At 54.6% G+C, this 18,942-nt stretch overlaps 1 protein-coding gene across 2 annotated transcripts in view; it reads left to right on the forward strand.

Moving 5' to 3' along the window:
* The window catches only part of AGPAT3 (1-acylglycerol-3-phosphate O-acyltransferase 3), a 70,533-nt gene extending 55,133 nt beyond the window's left edge, over nucleotides 1-15,400 (forward strand). For both annotated transcript variants that reach the window (XM_082654449.1, XM_082654448.1), the window contains 3 exons: nucleotides 3,870-3,945; nucleotides 9,351-9,549; nucleotides 10,190-15,400. In XM_082654449.1, coding sequence (XP_082510575.1) covers nucleotides 3,870-3,945; nucleotides 9,351-9,549; nucleotides 10,190-10,278 — 364 coding nt within the window. In that variant the 3' untranslated portion in view covers nucleotides 10,279-15,400. The remainder of the gene's footprint in view (nucleotides 1-3,869; nucleotides 3,946-9,350; nucleotides 9,550-10,189) is intronic.
* The last annotated feature ends 3,542 nt before the right edge of the window (nucleotides 15,401-18,942 follow it).

Consider the following 18,942-nt stretch of genomic DNA (forward strand, 5'->3'; position numbering starts at 1 on the left):
AGAAACCTGCTCGGCGGGCGGGGCTCCAGGTGCCACTCTGGGAGCAGAGGAAGGGAAATGGCAAAGTGACCGTCTTTCTCTCCAGTTTGTTGGGCCATAATGGGAGAGGCCACCTGCACCCTGTCCTCCCTCCTCCGGGGAAGCCCTTGTGGCTGACTCCGCCCCCTCCCCGCCCCCCCACGGTGCTCACCTTTCACCCCGATAGAAACCCGCATCTCTCTGAGCTGATCAGTGCAGGGTCTCCCTCCCCAGGAACATTACGGCCTGACGCTGCACGGCTTACGGAGTGACTTTTGCTGGCACTGGTGGCTTTGGCCCAGAGGGGCAGGGATCTCAAGGTCAGAGGGGAACAGAATCCCTTTGGGGTTCCATCCCGAGTGACTCGTGGTCTTTGTGAAATGTCCAGACGTCCAGGGCCACCGGCAGAGCCTGAGGCTCCACTGGGAGAGCGGGCTCCATGTCTGTAACACAAGGTCAAGGTCAGGGACTAGGGCTGTGGCCGGAGGTCGCTGTGTCTCTCCGCCACGCCACGCTCTGATGCTCGATGGTTTTCTGCCTGGTGAAGAGAAGATGATCCACCCAGAAGTCTTTTTACCTTAAAGCACAGCCCGGGGGCTGCTCTGTTCGTTAAGTGGCGCTCTGACCTGATTCCAGCTCCAGGCCTAATTCCAGGCAGGCCTTCCGGGTCCACGTGTTGTCTGGGTCATCCTGTTTGAACTCGCCAGTCTCCTGTTTCACTCACATGTGCCCAGAAAGGCAGGACATTCCTGTGTGTATAAACCACATAGCCCCGTCCCTGTGTCGGCCCCGTGTCGGCCACTGACTGCCACCGACTTGGTGTCCATCCTGGTTACTCTGACCCAAGGAGGCTCTGACCGGCCCTCTTTCTTGAGAGCTTGAGCCAGGACAAGTTTTAAAAAAAATACCACTCAGTTCTGCTGCCCCAGTGTAGGAAGTTTCCAGGAATAATTTTGTGAAGATAAACAGGAAGCTGGGTGGCTTTTTCCCTCTGACGTTCACAGAGGACTAGCTCAAAGTCGTTGCAGGGTCTCTTATTCCATCCCGGGATCAAGGGAGAGCCCAGGACCCTTGCCCTTAGCTCTCTAGAACCCCTGGCCGGGGGCTGACCACTGGTGGCCAACAGGGAACGGGTGATTTTTCTGGGGCCCTGGATGGTCCCGGTCATCCTCACGGGAGCCCTCAGAGGCAGACCCTGCTCTTGTCCCTGGCTAGGAGGGCTCTGGCAGCCTTAAAGGCCGCCTGCGATCAGAGCTGGTAGGTGGCAGAGCTGGGGGAGCCCGCTTGGTGCAGCTGCAGGCCAATGCTCACACCACCCTCCAGGCTATAGCGCCCCTCCCCGTGGGCATCCAGCTCCAGCTGGAGAGGAGTGGTGCTTTAATGTGCTCGTTTTCCCCTTTGTTGCGGAAAATGTGAGGCTATATTTCACCCAATCGTATCTTAATAAATATATTCTTAGAATTTCTAAAAGTTTCAACTTATTGTTTTGTATTACCAAACGGGTGTCTTGAGTGAAAGCAATATCCCAGTGAGTCCAAAACATACCTGTGATCAAAGAAGACAAGGTTCCCGTGACCCAGTGGAGTTGTGCCTCATTTCCCCGGGGGCCTGAGACTGGGCATGGCCGGGGCCTTGGGGATGGTGACTTGAGGCTCTCCTGTGTCCATGCTGGCAGTTGGGGCCAGCGTCCTCAAAGTGGAGTCAACTCCAGAGTTGTATTTATGTTTTATCTCATCATTTAAAACTCTTATTTTATATATTTTGTCCTGCATATAACAGACATACAACAGAACCTGTATGTGGTAATGTGAAATCAGGGGAGAACAGTCACGTGAGTTTGACACTTTGGGCCGTCATCCCTCTGTGGACAGACCCCTTCCAACTTCCTTTCCTTCCTGAGACGGCACCTGTGGCAAACCCTTCAAGCGCTACTTCTCACCGTGTACTCCTGGAGGTCCCCAGCACCTTTCGGGTCCACAGAGTTAAACCGTTTTGTTTACTAGGAGGTTCTAGGTCTTCTTGTCTCCTCTGAGCGTACAGCGGAGTCTCCCAGAGGCTGCGTGACATGTGGCCCAGCATCGCTCGGATGTCTGGTTGTGTGTGTGCTTGTAAAACTGGGAAGTTTTACAAGATGGATGGTGAAGATGGGTCGGTATAACCCACAAAATCCAAAGTTCTCAACTTTTAGAGACAAGAAGGTAGGGCTTTGGGCTTTTTCGTGGCGCAGTGGTTAAGAATCCGCCCGCCAATGCAGGGGACATGGGTTCGAGCCCTGGTCCGGGAAGATCCCACATGCAGCAGAGCAACTAAGCCTGTGCTGCACAACTACTGAGCCTGTGCTCTAGAGCGCGCGAGCCACAACTACTGAGCCCGTGCGCCACAACTACTGAGCCTGCACTCTAGAGCCCGTGCGCCACAACTACTGAGTCCATGCACCACAACTACTGAGCCTGCACTCTAGAGCCTGCATGCCACAACTACTGAGCCTGTGTGCCACAACTACTGAAGCCCACGCGCCTGGAGCCCGTGCTCCACAACACAATAAGCCACCATAATAAGAAGGCTGTGCACCACAACTACGGAGCCTGCGCTCTAGAGCCCGCGTGCCACAACTACTGAGCCTGCGCTCTAGAGCCTGCGAGCCACAACTACTGAGCCTGTGTGCCACAACTACTGAGCCTGTGCTCTAGAGCCCACGAGCCACAACTACTGAGCCCGTGCACCACAACTACTGAGCCTGCTCTCTAGAGCCCGTGTGCCACAACTACCGAGGCTGTGCGCCACAACTACTGAGGCTGCACTCTAGAGCCTGCATGCCACAACTACTGAGCCTGTGCGCCACAACTACTGAGCCTGCACTCTAGAGCCCGCAGGCCACAACTACTGAAGCCTGCGCGCCTAGAGCCCGTGCTCCGCAACAAGAGAAGCCACCGGAATGAAAAGCACCACACCGAAGAGTAGCCCCCGCTCACCACAACTAGAGAAAGCCCGTGCACAGCAACGAAGACCCAACGCAGCCAAACATAAATAAATAAAAATAAATTTATTTTAAAAACCAAAAACGTTGAGATCTCTGAAAACATGGAGATTTGCCTCTGGCCGTGGACTTTTCTCGTGGCTCTGCTCTCACCCTGGGCCCTCTGAGGTGGGCAGCCAGCCCCCAGGATGACCGCGGTCCCTTGTTAAATTACTGTTGCTCACACGTGCGCTCAGCGGCCCCTTCTGGCGATCCCGAGGTACTACAGTTGCCGTAGAAAGCGGTCCTTGCCCTCCTTGTGTTACCGGGTAGACGCCTCCCCTGGTGGGGCTGGTAATTCAGCTGGCGATAGGGCTTGTACAGAGGTCAGTGTCATCATTGACGCCAGCCGTTTGTTAATTGAGATTAAAGTTTCGAAATCTCTACTGCTTTTCATACTTGAAGCAAATGGATTTCATTTGTGAAACACAAACTCTTCTTTGCCTCATAACAGACGCTCAGCTGTGGTCACTCCCAAAGAACAAACTATTAAGAAAGACCAAAACTTCTTAATGAACGGTCAGTGTTCCCAACGGAGCTGGGGGCGTAATCTGCTCAGCTCAGTGCTTCTGGGTGTCCCCGGGCGAGGCTTCCGCGCTCCCGGGCACACGAAGCACCTCCCGGCCCCTCCGTGGTTCCCTGCAGTCCCACCAGGCATGGGGGAATGCCCGAGAAGTTACTTTGATGTGTGTGTGTCTTTAGAAATTGAGAGTCAGATTTGAATAGAAAAGGCAGGGCTGACAAGTAACCCTGATGTATAATGATTTATTTTTCCTCTTTTCAGTTTGATGTCATCTGGTAATTGACTTTGCTTTCAATCTTCTTAATAAAACAGGAGATTTCCTCTGGAAGAGATCCCGCTGGATGAAAAGGAAGCGGCTCAGTGGCTTCATAAACTCTACCAGGAGAAGGTAAAGGCGCTCAGCTCTCCCCACACCCACCCTCTTCTCGGGGTCTCACGAAGAGGTTTCAGAGGGGCAGCTAACAGGGCAGGCAGGTAGCACATTGGCTTCCTCTGGAGACAGGAGTGCCGTGCCACTCTCAACTTCTTCTTTCCAATCCTCTTCTTCGTCTTTCATTTTTCCTAACTTTTGAGGAATTAACAAACTAGAGAAAAGTGTAATGGATATCATAATGCTTGTATAACCATTGGCAATAACATTTTATCACATTTGTTTCATTTTTTCATGTAAAGAAATGAGACATATAACACGCATTATGTACGTGTGTATGTGTATATATATGATTTAATAGGTAAGGCACAATATAGATGATGGGACAGGCTTCTTATGATGACCCCACCCGGTCCCTCCTCCATCCCCCCCAACATGCCTCACCCCCGCCTTTATACTGTGTGTATAAAGTTTATTTTATACACACAAACAAACAGGACACTAGGTTATCATCTTCAGCAATAGGGGAGGCTTGGATAATCAGAAAGTCCTTCTAGTATAAAACACATATCCTTTTAGACGCATTGACAAGTGGTGAAGAAAGGAAGGGAAATCTCTAGGGAGCAAAAGAGGAGGTGGGACTGAAATCCAGGTGGGAAGGCTGTGAGCTGAAGCTCCAGGAGTTTGCTGGTCCACCCAACCTGAAGGCTTGAGTTTTAATGCCTACATGGAAGCAGAGAACAAAGATTTGACCTCACTTGGGGCTGGAAGTTGGAACTGAAGACCCTTATGAAGCTGAGACCCCCTGGGAGTTTTGCCCTCAGGTGGTTAAACTGGAAAATGTAACTGCCAGCATAGGAAGTGACTTTGAAGTTGCCTTTCCCCCCTTGGTCTCTAAACGTCTCCCTGGTAATTCATAATCACAACACTGTCCTCAAACAGCTGTGGGGATTGAAGTTATGCTAACAGCGTAGCTCAAAGTATCCGCATAAAAAGTGGTTTTAGGTGAATCTCTCTAGAGCCCCTGAGAAAAGCACATGGAAAACTAGAAGAACACGACTCCAAACCTAAGCTGCCCGAGATTTCTTGAGAACAATTCTGCTGGAGATGCACGCATAACCAAAACCCACGATGGGCAAGTACAGCAGACAGACAGAAGAATTAAACCCGCCCGAAACTTCCGCTAATGGAACTACCAGGCAGGCTCAAATCAGTATGTTTGAAATGATTAAGCAAAAAAGAAGGGATTGAAAACAGAAGAACAAGACCGATTAAAGAATGAGACAGCTTTGAGAAAAACCAGGTGAGATGTGCAGGCGTGAGAAGTCTACTAACTGGCGGCAGATGAGATGCGGCTGAAGAGAGAATTAGCGAGCTGGCGGGCTTTGAGGACACCACTCAGAATGCAGCGCAGAGGAGGCGAAAATGTGAAAAGGAAGTTTAAAAGATCTAGAGGATAAACAGACGCCCAGAATGTAACAACTAGGGAGTCCAGAGGGGAAGGTGGGAAGAATGGTGAGGAGCAGTTGTCAGAGATGACCATAAAACTTCTAGAATTGGGGCTCCCCTGGGGGCGCAGTGGTTGAGAGCCCGCCTGCCGATGCAGGGGACACGGGTTCGTGCCCCGGTCCGGGAAGATCCCACATGCCGCGGAGCGGCTGGGCCCGTGAGCCATGGCCGCTGAGCCTGCGCGTCCGGAACCTGTGCTCCGCAACGGGAGAGGCCACAACAGTGAGAGGCCCGCGTACCGCAAAAAAAAAAAAAAAAAAAAAAAAAAAAAAAACTTCTAAAATTGATGAACATGGGTTTCGTCAGCTTCAAGAAACCCAAGTCTGGAATAGGATAGATACAAAGAATGTGTACAATGTACATATATGTGTGTACACATATGCACACATATACATTATACAAACATACACAAGATAGAGTAAACCCAGAGAGAGAACAAAGAAAGTAAAAATAGCATAAGTTATTGAAGCACAAAGCAAAGCTACAAAAGAGTGAATCTACTGCACCAAAAGCTTTTCTTTAAAAATATTAATAAAATAGAAAGCCTTGGGCAAGACTGACCAATTTAAAAAGGAGTGCCGGCATTAATGGGAACAAAAACGGTGACACAACCAAAGAGCAAGGAGTGAAAGTGGTATGAGCAGTACGACAGCTTTATGCTCCTACATTTGAAAACTTGGATGAAGTGTGTGATTTCCAAGAACAAGAGAACTCTCCAGAAGAGAAGGAAACCTAAATAAAAAGGAATAGAGTGTGTGTGCATCACATGGTGGATGCGCAGAAAGACGTTGTGTGCACGAGGCTGCAGAAGAGAACGCATCTCTGGATCAGGGTCAAGTTTTAAAAGTTTGAAGGGACTTCCCTGGCGGTCCAGTGGTTAAGAATCCACCTTCCAATGCAGGGGACGTGGGTTCGATCCCTGGTCGGGGAACTAAGATCCCACATGCTGCGGGGAAACTAACCCCGTGTGCTGCAACTACTGAGCCCACGGCGCTCTGGTGCACATGCGCCACAACTAGAGAGAAGCCTGCGCGCCGCTACGAAAGATCCCGCGTGTCACAGCTAAGACCCAACGCAGCCAAATAAATAAATATTTTTTTTAAAAAAGTTTGAAACTCTTACAAAGAGTGACATTTGCAATCAACAGTAGTTGTTTAGCAGGAAATGAGAAATAACCCAGAAGTGCATTATTAGGAAATAGATACATTATGCATGTGTATTCATTTACCTGTGAGTCAGTTAAAATGAATGAACTGCACATTATCAACCTAAATGAATCTTGAGAAAGTAGGTGTAAAGAAAAGCAGATTGCAACAGGCGTATAATGTGATGCTATTCTCAGAAAATCACCCAGCGCAGGCGCAGTACCGTGCATTAGCGTAGAGGTACCTGAGCACAGGGCTGCAGGTGTAAGCCCTTCCTGGGGATGGAGACCACCCGCTGAAGTGTGATGGCTCCTGGCGGGGATGGACCACAGGCCTTGTCTTCATCTCTAAGGGTTACTTTCTAAAACAACCTGATGCAAATACAGCAAGTGACAGGTTTTGACATAACTGATTTATTTGGGTATTTTCTATTATTTGCTATGTTTTTCCATAATATTGAAACATATACATTTTTTATCGCTTTTCATGTCACTTATATTGTAATTTGCATCAGGGACCGCACTGTGTGTCACGTTCTCCCGTTCTGTTTTTAGTGACCATTGTCTGTTACATCTTTCAGCGTTGACATAGCTTTAATTCACCCCTTTAGATGCTGTGCTCCACTGTGTGTGTTTCCCATGTGATGATGCCCCGTTTTGGCTCGTCGTCTTCCTACCTGTGAACATTTATGAACTATTTATGAACTTTCTGCTGTTCCCCACGCGGCAGGGCACGTGTGGGAGCGTTTCTGCCAGATGTTAACGCTGTGACTGGTGGTAGGAGGCTCTGGTCCCTTGTGAAATGTCTCTAAGTTGTGCTTCAGAGAGCCTGCCCGTTATGTCCCCAGCCGAGCACGAGAAGCCCTTTCTCCCCGTCTTGTGAGTAGGGGGTCTGCACCGCCTTCGGCCCCATTGCCCCCTGCCAGGGAATACGCAGACCCTGAAGCAGCCAAACTGGGTGCTCTGGTCCTGCTGTAACACACGTGTTTCCGGAGACACTGACGCCTCTGGTCACTTACCAGTGAGCTCCGGTTGTAATGTGGAAACAGAGCTCGGTGTCACCAAAGGGCCTTGAAGGTCATTCCAGACAGTTTCCCCATTTTGCAGATGTGGGAACTAAGGTCCTGAGGAGGAGGTGACTATCCTCTGGGTGGAACTGTCCCCAGGTCTCCCGGCCTCTGCCCCCCCGCTATGCTCCTCCATGCTTGCTGTGCTCACCAGGTGGGGTTGGTGAAGGAAAGGGGCCTGTAATGACAGAGGGCCTGGAGCCCCCGAGGGCTAGGGCGAGGGAGGGACTGGAAAACGGTCAGGGAGGCTGGAGGTGTTGATGGTTTAGGTGGGGTCAGTTTCTCTAAAGTTCCACAATAAGCACGTTCAACAGAGGTTAGAAAGAGGAAAGAGGAGATTGGTGAAGCAAGGCGTCAGGGTTAGGAGAAAGGACGTGATGTCTGAGTGACACAAGCAGCAGTGTGTGTGGCAGGTCCCTCCCCAGGAGAGCGGGTGTGTGTGTGTGTGTGTTTTATTCAGGTGATCAAAAGGTCTGTCACAAACTTGGTGCAAATCTGTAAGCACAGTGGACTCTCCTGCGGGGCTAGGTCCTGCCTTCTTGTCTCTGGGTGGCCTCCGGGCCCGGTTCACCTGACCCGTGAGCTCGCCGAGAGCCCCAGGGCGCCCCTGCTTCCCCCCGCCCACCGACAGGTGCTCCAGGAGCAGAAGGAGGGCATGGCCCGTCTGCGTGGGGCAGGTGGTCAGAGCGGAGCTGGCCGAGCGAGCGGGCTTGAAGACGCTCTGGGGCTGCACGGGGGAGGGCCTTCTGGTGGGGGCTCATGTGGTCGCCCGGAGGGTACACATGGGCATAAGGGTCGCAGTGGCTCCTGACCGCACAGCACCTGTGGCGCCTGCCCCGTGCCCCGCCGACCAGCAGGGACAGTTGGTGCCTGACCACAAGCTGGAAGAGGCTGCGAGGCTGGGTGTTTGTTAATCCCCCTGCCCTGTTTTTATGTAATACACAACACAGCTGTAGAAAGCTAACTGCAGAAAATAAAAGAGAAGAAAAATGAGGACGGGTGAGACTGACTCCCCGGGTAACTCAGCTCGTGTGGGTGCGCAACTTCGCAGACTCCGTCCTAGACAAATACGTAGGCGTTCATATTTCCCCTTGAGCGGGATTGCGTGGCACTTAACTTCTTCCAGAAAACAAACTATCGTGAGTGTATCTCCTTGTTAGCATGTGACGTGTCGTGGCCACAGAGGAATCTATGTCATCGTCGCAGTTTCTCAGGCAGCTGGTGCTCGGTGTTGAGCGTGTGTCCCGTTTCCCTGTTGAGGGTGCTCTCATGTCCTCACCCGGTCCTCTGTCCTCCCATCATTAGCCACCAGGACACGGAGGAAGGAGAGGTTCAATAGCTTTCTGTGGGTGACAAAACCAGCGGGGGGTGACGCCAGGCCGCTGGACTCCCAGCAGGTGGTGGCCGCCACCCTCGCCCTGGAGATGTCACAGGAGACAGTGGGGGCCGGCCGACACCGCAGTCCTGGGTGTTGAAGGTGCGTGTCGCGCACCAGGCACCGGCTGATAATTTTCCTAGGAAAGCTGCCCTGTCGAAGGGTTTGTATTTTTCAAGCTTTCGGTAGAGGCCACCGAGGTTCTCCACGAAGGTCATGCGAACTGCATCTCCCACCCGCAGCCTGCATGGCCCGTCCACTTTATTTATAGGTCGAGTCCCTTTTCACTGTGGGGTTGTAACAACAGCACACCGGTCGACTGTTTCAGGATGCGCTGCAGGAGATGTATAACCAGAAAGGCGTGTTTCCGGGGGAGCAGTTCAAACCCGCCCGGCGGCCGTGGACACTCCTGAACTTCCTCTTCTGGGCCACGCTTCTCCTGTCTCCTCTCTTCAGTTTTGTCTTAGGCGTCTTTGCCAGTGGGTCTCCTCTTCTGATCCTGACGTTCCTGGGGTTTGTCGGGGCAGGTAATGCACGGGCGCGACGGCGCGGCTTGAGGTTGGGAGTCTTCCATGTGCCGGCTGCGGCGCCCAGGCCTGGAGATGGTCACCTGGGAGCCGGGATGCAACCTGAGCCTTGCCGGCCTCAGAGAGCTGCTCTGGCCACTGAGCCACAGGGCCGTGAAGGCCACAGCCAGATTCCAGGGCCATCTGTCCAGAAAGCTGGCCGGCCATCCGCCCGCCTGGCATCTCCTTCTAAGAGCTGTGTGGGGAGGGCCTGGGCCACCGGTTTGAGCTCGGGCAGTTAGGGGCGTGGGCTGGTGTGATGGGCTGAGGTTCCCGGGACGCTTTCGAGGCCCTGCAGCCCTGAGTGCACTGCTGGGCACCCGGTCTGTCGGGCACCTGGCTGGGCACTACGGCCCTCAGCCCTGGCTGAGAACTGCACCCCGCAGCGGGCGCACACTCCCCCGGGCTGGTGGGGGAGCAGAGCTGGCCGCCTCCCGGGACAGGCTGAGTGGTCAGGGCAGGGAGGGGCGGAGGAGGGGAGAAGGCCGGCCTGCCCCCCCACCCCCCAGGGAAGTCTGAGGCCGAAGGTCCGCCCGCCCCCATGACGATGTTTCCAGCTTGCCAGCTATCGGTCTAACCTCACCTGTTTCCTATTTTAAAGCTTCCTTTGGAGTCCGCCGACTGATAGGAGTGACTGAGATAGAGAAAGGCTCCAGCTATGGAAACCAAGAATTTAAGAAAAAGGAATAATGAACGGCTGTGACTGAACACACACACACCTGACCGTGGTATCCAATTAACTCAATTAAAAACAACACCACACACAGAGCGGGGGTGGGGAAAAAAGACACTTAGAAACTATTTTTCTTATTAACTGGTGACTAATACTGACCAATAAAACTTGAGCCAAGAGCAAAGCAGTCGGAAGGCCTGCAGACGGAGACAGACGCCAGCCTCGCACCTGCGCGTCCGCTGCCGGCAGAGCGGCCCGGGGGACCCGCTCCCGGGACAACGGGTGTCGCCGCTGCTCCCGGGACAACGGGTGTCGCCGCTGCTCCCGGGACAACGGGTGTCGCCGCTGCCGTCTCTCTAGAGCTCTGCCTGACAGGGAACTTTTGGATGCTTTCTCTTCTCACACTTAGATCCAGTTTTTGGTTTTTATCCGTTATCTCGGGAGTTTCCCCCTGCCCCTCGCCTCCTCCCCTGTTCTCCCTGCAAACTCTCTTCCCCCGTCGCCCCCGGGACGGTGTGCGCGGGTCCCGGCGTCCCCAGAGCACCCGCCGGTCCCGACCTGCTGGCACCTTGATTCCAGGCAATGGGGGCGGGGCCTGGGGACGCCCCCTCGGCGATAAGCACACTGGGCGGGGCTGGCGGCGGGACACGCCCCCTGGTCGTTTCCGGAGCGTCCTCGCGCTTCCCACCTAAGCCTGCCTGACACACCTTAAATCGGTTTTAAAGCGAGTGGAGCCCGAGAACGCGGTGAGATGTCGAGTCCTTCCCGTGCCTGGAGCTCAGCTCCTCTGTCCCACCCGGTCACCCCGCCGGGTGCAGGGCGGCCCCCTCCCCAGCCGGCCGGAGCCGGGGAGACCTCCGCCCGCAGCCCGCAGGACTGTTGGATTTTTGAAAAGGCAGTGTCACCATCATCCTGTCTTCTAAAGGAGACTGTTAACACGGAGCTTTTAGAGATTTTATTTTCACAGTTGATCTGTTGATGGCTCTCAACTTCCTAATGGAAGCTAGAGGTGGTGAGCCTTCCCCTCCGCTGCCACCCCCCTTCCGAGCAGATGCACTTGTCCTGGGGGAGGGTGACCGGAGTGCCCTGACCTCGTCCCCTTCAGCCTGCTGCCCTGGTGGGAGCCGTTTCTTCCTCAGAGGGAGGTATTTCGTGCGCGTTTGGCCAATGGCCTGGCCGGGCTGCTGGGCAGAGTGGGGGGACTGGGACGCCCTCCCCGCTCCCGCTGGAGCCCCGCACTCCGCCAGGCCATTCCACTGTCACCCTGCCTGCATCGGACTTTCGTCTTAAACGTTCAACTTGGTTTTTTTAAGTCACATTCCCCTCATCTTTTTTAGCAAGGGAAAGAAAAATAATGGGTGTTATCTCTGATAATACTGTAACCAGCGTTCAGGATAGAGGCAGGTTGAATTTTCTAGGGGAAAAGATGGAAGCAAGAGGCATGGAAAACAGTATAAACTAAACTGGAACAATGCATTGGCCCTAAGTATGCATTCTGGGAGACTTATGGAAACAGCATATACCCTTCATAATGACACTACTGAATTGTGCATGGTGACCTTGGTGAAGGGACCAAGGTCACAGGGAAGCGAATCACAGTTCTGGGCTCGCTCATGAGTGGTAGTGAGTGCACACAAGTCCTCGTGAGGTTGAAAGACAGCTTTGAAGTGCTTTCTCAGAAGAGAGCTTCCCTCTGCCACAAAGCACGTCTCCCCCTTCCCTTGGAGCCCAACCGAGCAGGGGGGCTGCGGTGAGCGGCTGCCTTCGATCTTACTTTTCCTCACACAGTATACTGCTCGTCTGTCTCTGTGTGTTTATGTCATTTGCTAATTCACTAATCCCTAAAAATCTTAAAGGAAAAAGTTGAAGGGTACTACCGTGAAGGCATATTACCTGGAAGATGCAAATTTAGGTCTTTTACCATTGAATTAATAGTTCTTGCTTCCCAGCTACGTTCCCTCCCCTTGAAATTAGTACACAATGTGTAAATTCTATATTGAGTCAGTGAGGAGCTGTGAAGACTCCTAGATAAATGGAGATTGAGACCACGTGTAGGTTTTAAATCTCAGTGACTTCCTTCTGATTTAACAAAGATTAGCTTGTGCATTTGAATACCAAGCCCTCTGAGAGCAATAAAAACTACACCATGAATGTTTGGGTTTTTTTTTTTTTTTTTTGGAGGGTGGATTTTGCTTTTCATGCACTTCGGAAGGGAAGGGGAGGCTCCTTTCATTTTTTAAATTAATAAATCTCAGAACAGTGTTTTTCTTATTTCTTTTCCTTTACCCCCTTTTGTTTCTGATGTTACCATTGTCCAAATTCAGGCTGGATGTTGGGACAGTCGTGCTTGTCATAGTCCGGGAGGGTGTGCTCTAGATTGAAGTCGTTGGCAGCCTACATGCTAGGCCCTGGGTTGGGCGGGGCAAGGAATTTCTGTGGTGTTTGCTGACCTCTCTGCAGGGGCAGCCTCCAGGGCCAGCCCCGCTCCCACTGGAGATATACAAAGGGCGGGGCCCCAGGCCTTGGGCCCCTCCCACAAGTGCCCGACAGGCTGAGTTCTGAGCCGGGGTGCTGCTGACCGGCGTGTTTCTCAGCTCAGGTCCCGGTGACATGTCTTTTGTCACCTGCACACGTATCCTGGTGCAGCCTGGCGAGTAGAGTTTGGCTTCTGGGCCCTCCCCGTGTGTCCAGCAGTCCCCTCTGGGAAGTTCCAGGGGGCTTCTAGGGTGCCTGTGGCATTTCATGGTAACCTTCTGACAGCTACCAGCACCTGGGGACTTTCTGGCCCCTCTCGGGGTCTTTGTGACAGCACTGAGCAGAGATGGCTTCACTCCTGCAGGTGAGCAGACGCTGGGGAAAGGCTTACCTGGCCGGGGAGACCACTGACAAGAGTTTTAACCCCAAAGAAAGAAGTGATGCCGGTCATCCGGTCTTTGGTGACGGCGTACGGGATGCATGGCCCTGTCTGTCCACAGCCCCTGCCTGAGAAGCACAGAGTCAGGCTGAAGAGTGGTCTCTACACAAACCACTCAGCAATGACACAAATCAGCGGCGTGAACAGAACTTTCTTGCAAAGGCAGTGCAGGCATGATCGCCAGTCAGTTTGGAATCTCCACCCCGTTTGCCCCGTCCCCGCCGTGTGCACCGTGGTACACGCTCTTTGTCACACTAGTTACTGAGCACCGAAATCGATCTGGGGAGAAAGCGGTGCGTGCAGTCACGTGTAGGCCACGAGCCGTCTCCAAGCTGTCCGTGCCCATGGGACCCCCATTTGTGTCAGATTTGGGGTGAAGAATAAGTATCTCTCTGCATGTTGCTTTGTCTCTGCCCAAGACACCTGTAGACAAGCCAGATAGACTCTTCTCAGCCCAACTGATTCTCAGCTGAATTGTCCGACCCTGTGTGTGAATTCGTGCTGCAAATTTCTCACCCACAGCTGCATGCAGCCCCGGCATGCGACACAGCGGGCAGTGGTGCCGCGTGGCTTTCAACCCTCTGCAGTGTAACCGGGCTTAGGGTTAAACCATGGGCCTGACGTGCCTACCTGCCTTCCGTCTGGAGACAGCATGTCCCTGGCCCACGTGTCTGCCCCTCTCTCTAGCAAGTTAGCTCCCAAAGCAAAGGCAAGCCTCTCCCCAGCACCTGGGCGTGGCCCATGGCGCCGGCCACAGCCCTGCCTTGGTCCCACGAGGTGCTGCCGGGTGTGTGCAGATGTTCCTGCGGGTTCTGCATCCTTGCGTATCAGGGCCAGGACACGAAAATGCAGGGCGTGTTTTGGGTAGGAGATGTCACACTGCACTCTGCTTGACGGAAGGGGTGGACACGCGTGAATTAAGTTCACCGCAGGCCTCAGCCACTAGCTAACTCGTTGGCAATGGTGGCGTTTCCCACAAAACGCTCTGGACATAAGAGCGCTTCGGGGAGCCCAGGAAATCACAGGGTGGCTGACACCTGGCAGCAGCCGCGTGTTCTTTTCAAAGACAATTGAATCACTTTAAAGTTTTAAGCTTTGTGATGACAAGTTCACTTGGAGTTTTCTTTTCCCATAAACTTTTCCGTTTCTTAACTTTTTGTTGCAAAAGTATTTTGGACAGAAGTTGAACTGTGAACGAGATGCTGAAATGCACTAAATTGTATTAAACTGGAGTTACTTGATACCATGAAGAAATGCATCTGATCTACTTGTATTTATTGTCTCAGAATTGTACGTGGTGACAATCAAATAATACTTGCCTAAACGCCGGGAAATTCACCTGGCTTCTTAATCATAAGGGTCGTCAGCAAGTACTGTAGCTGTAAATGAAAATATCTCTCTTTGGAAAATCACACCAACCATCGACTCAAATGTGTGGGACAGATGTCGGGGTTCTTTTTCTATTGTCGACCCTCTGCCGTACCTGACCGTTGGCCAGCTTCGAAGGGTGATACATTGTATGCAGGGTGCAAATGTATTATACGGACGCTTCCTTTTGTACACCTCATTTTTACAAATTTGCTACAGCTTTGTGTAGTTGAGGAGAGCGGTATTTTTGGTCTGTGGGAGCTTGTGGGGGGAGGGAGTGGGGGGAGCTATAACTTCGACTCTAAAAGCCTGTATCCCGTAAAACTGGCTGCATTTGCCGTGCGCTTGCGAAGGTCACTTTGTACGCAGGCGTGCTTGAGCCTGCCTGAGTGGCAGTATTTTCTAGATAAAATGCTGTGGGCATCATACTCGTTGATTAAAATTGCTGCTGTGAAAGAGGGGGATAAAATAACCCCGCTACAAGAAAAAGTGACTGACTGCCTCCTTCTGTCCCTTTGCTTCTGGTCTGCGGAGGGTTTTCCCAGGGAAGGAAAGGCCCTCCAGGCACATCCTGGCCCGCGGGGTCCTCGCCTGAACAGACCCTCCCGAGGCTGTCGTGAGGACACTTTCTGAGCCTTTCCATTTCATGTCAGTTGCTTTCGGAAGGGAAATCGAGAAGGAGAGCAACCGTCAGGCGGAAACAAGGGAGAAAAGTCTGTTGGTGCATAAAGCATGCTAAGTGACCCTCTGCCTAAAAGCGGGTCTTAAAAGCCATCCAGGACTCAAGGTTTCCAAAGTAGGCATGTATATATCAAAAACTATTTTTTTGTAAAAACAAATGCATTCTGTGGAGAAAACCCAGGAACGCTTTTTCTTTATAAAGAAAAGAACTCTTGTCAGAACCAAGAGCTATTCCAGGGTCTGATTTGTCTGTCTTGTGAAAATAAATCGAGCTAAAAGAACCATGGTGTCACTTCTGCTCTGGGAACGGCCCCTGAGTATGTGCTTTTCTGCTCTGGGGCCGGTGCCGGCAGTGGGGATGGGCCCACGTCCGCCCTGAGACCTGGGAAAGCCGGGCTGGGACCGGCGCTCCTGGCGCGCACACGTCTACCCACGATGTAGCTTTAAAAATATATCCTGAATTCAGAGCATGCGAGTACCAGCACATGCCTACAGGCGCCCCCCCCCCATACACACGTGTATTGGCACACACACACGCACACATACACACCCCAGACAGCAAGGGGAGAGCTTGGGGTGGTCATACAGGAACAGCCCCACTAGGAAATGGGATGACACCCCAGGCCTGCGCTGGGGGCTCGCCTCCCGTGTCTTCTCCCAGCGTGGAGCCTGAGAGCACAGCCTGGTCCAAGTGGCCGCCCAGCAGCGGGTCTGAAAGTGCTCCCCAAAGGCTGAACCCACAGTGGGGAGATGGAATTGTCCTGTGACAGCTCAGAGGAAGGGGGCGATGTTGCGTGCTCTGGGCTCCAGATCCACCAGGTGGTGGGGATAGTCCACCTACAGGAGCCCCGACATCCTGCCAGGGGTCAGAGACGCGGAGGGACTCCAAGTACTGTGAGGCCGGGGGCTGCGGGGCAGGGGTGCACTGTCTGAGAAGGCGCTGCTCGCCTGCCCCAGGGGTCCTCCGCTCCCCCCACCCCAAGCTCCTCAGTCATGGCTCAGGACCAGAAGACCTCTGGGACATAGTTGCCCCGCAGACGGTGCTAAAACATCACCACTTACTGGTGGAGGATTCCGCTGATGTCTGACGAAACGGTCGGTCCCACCTGCCCAGGACTTTGTAAGAAGGCTGACCCACTGGGCCAGCCCAAGGCCGTGGAAGGCAAGGCGGTGGCTGCCCCCCTGGGACTGTGCCATCCGGACACAACACGGAGCTGTGCTCCTGGGCTCAGGACGGACCTTCAGTGCCCGGAGTCAGCCGGGCAGGTAGGCGCTGTCGGCCACCCCTCCCCCTCAACCCCGTTTTCTGCGGCTCCAAACAGAAAATGGGGTTTGGGGCCAGCCTGCATCGGCTCCTTCTCCAGGGAAAGGTTTGGTGCAGAAGGAGGTGGGCGCTACGGGCCCCGGGGAGGCTCAGGGTTTGGGGGGGTGCGTCCGGCATGGGGCTGCCCCTGGGGTCACGCAGGACTCCGGGTTTGGAGAGGCGCCCGCCCTTGGGCGTGGGAGACACGTAGTCCAGACGCCCCTCCTCAGCCCCGCTGTTCCCCTGGGACACCCCGCACATCGCCAGTGTCCTTGGCGCCCCAACGGCGCTGAGTCAGGACAAGCGTAAGGAGAAGCGTTTCTTCGTGGCGGCTCAGTTTGCTGCACACTCTCCGGGACCCGATGACCCGCAGAGCTGCTGGGGGTGGAGGGGAAAGCACAGACGTGCCGTCCCTGCCGCCCGCACGGCAGGCGCGCCGCAGAGTCCAGCCCTGCGCAGGGCCATCCGGAGTGGGGCTGACCCTTCTGTTGTTCCCACGCCCTGTCCCCAAGGAGGGAACCTCATTCTACTGTCCTGAACGCTGTTCCCACTTAGATTTGTTTTTTGGCCGCACCGCGTGGGATCTTAGTTCCCCGACCAGGGACTGAACCCACGCCCTCGGCAGCGAGAGCGCAGAGTCCTAACCACTGGACCGCCAGGGAAGCCCCCCCACTTAGACCTTTTGCAGTTCCTTTTCCAGTGTCCTTAGCGCGAGTGAATTCCGCCCTCTGTCACCACCACGTGTTAACAGATCAGCGCGTGGAATCTCCCGGGGAGACCTCCAGAAGGCTCCTCGCACTTGAAGGATGTAAGAGACCGGCGCGGCATCGTTGGGCGTTCTTCCTGCTCGTCCCGGAAGGGGCTGCTACCCCACCCCAGGCGGGCGCTGGACTATAGTCTGGAGGTCGAAGGCCGCCCTCCCCCAGGACACGGCAGCAGCCAGCAGAGCGGACGCCTCTCGGCCAGGACATCCGGGTCTCCAGGGTTGGGGGAAGCAGGGGGCTGGGAGACGGACCTTGGGTCTCAGCCAACAAATGGCTCCCGGGTGCCTCAGGCCTGCAGCACCCAGAGAAGCAGGAGAGCTGGCCTCGTGCCGGGCGTGCCTGGAGAGGCCTGTGCTGTCGGCTCCGTCCCAGCAGGAGACAGACAGAGACCCGCCCGCCCAGTCAGGAGGGGTTAATAGGGGGGCCGCTCCCGGACACGGTGGTAGCCGGTCATCACTCAAAGGCGGCCAAGGCAGGTCTTCTTCCGCGACAGCTGCTGCGGGAGGGGGAGAGCCGGGGAGACCCGAGCCCTGCTCCCCACACCAAGGCAGGAGGCTCCGGAAGGCTGGGCGCCCCAAAGGAAGGGCGCAGGGCAGGGCTGGGGCCGTGAGGCCGGGCCACCCGGGCGAGCTAACTGGACGTGCCGGAGGCACCCTGCGGACAGGAGGCCGTGTTGTGCCTGGAGCGAGGGGCCCGGAGGGTAGGCCCTGACCTCCCCCGGGACAGGACGGGACGGGACGGGAAGGGGAGAGCGTGGGGCGCCCTGAGCGTTTGCTCCCTGGTCCTCAGGGCAACGGCGCAGGGCAGGGAGGTTTACGTCTGAAGGTGAAGGGCGGAGGATTTGTAATCACAAGCTGACTAGAGAAACCGCCCCGAGAGGGGCTCTGGGGGGCCCCCGCCTATCGCCAGGCGGGGCTGGAACAGGCAGGGGCCAGCAGAGCAGGGTCAGGCTCACTGTGGGGTTTGGACAGAGCCCTTGGTCCCAGAGTCTGCAGTTCTCACCACCCTGCGGAAGGAGCTGGGGGACAAGGGCCGTCCTGCTAGCTTCCCCCTGGCGTGGCCCATAGGGGCACGGAGCCCCTGAAGCGGGGTCACCGGAGCTAGAGAGCAAAGGGAAGCCAACCTGCACAGAAGCTGCCAGAGGGAACTTGGGAAGGTCACAGCAGAGTGGGAAGGCGGGGAATTTCCAAGGGGCATCGCTGCACTACAGGGGAGGTCCCCCGCAGCACGCGTGGCCCGTGCTCTCACTCTCCCAGGGCCGTGCTGAGTCGCCCTAAAGGCCTGGAGCTCGGGGTGGGGGCGTGGTTTGGAAAGGAAGCCCCAAGATGAACTTTGGGAAGGAAAAAGAGCTGAAGTGAAAACGAGGCGCCCCCAGCAAAGCAACCATGCAATCAACCGCTTGAAACAGACAGAAAGATGGACAGAATAGTGAAAAGAAGGCCCACGTGCCCGTCCCTAAACCGTGCAGCCTCGGGCGTCCTGCGCATCCTAGCCGGGGGCCCATCCATGGTGATGTCCGTGGGCCAGGCCGTGTTCTGGGCGCTTCACATGTGGCAACTCAAATGTCACATCAAACCAGGAGGAAACACTGCCGCAGTAGGTGGCAGAGCTAGAGGGGCCGGGCTGTGGTATCCCGGGCCTGCAGCCCCTG

This window comes from Grampus griseus, assembly GCF_964374135.1.
Source record: "Grampus griseus genome assembly, chromosome: 5".
Taxonomy (NCBI): Eukaryota; Metazoa; Chordata; class Mammalia; order Artiodactyla; family Delphinidae; genus Grampus; species Grampus griseus.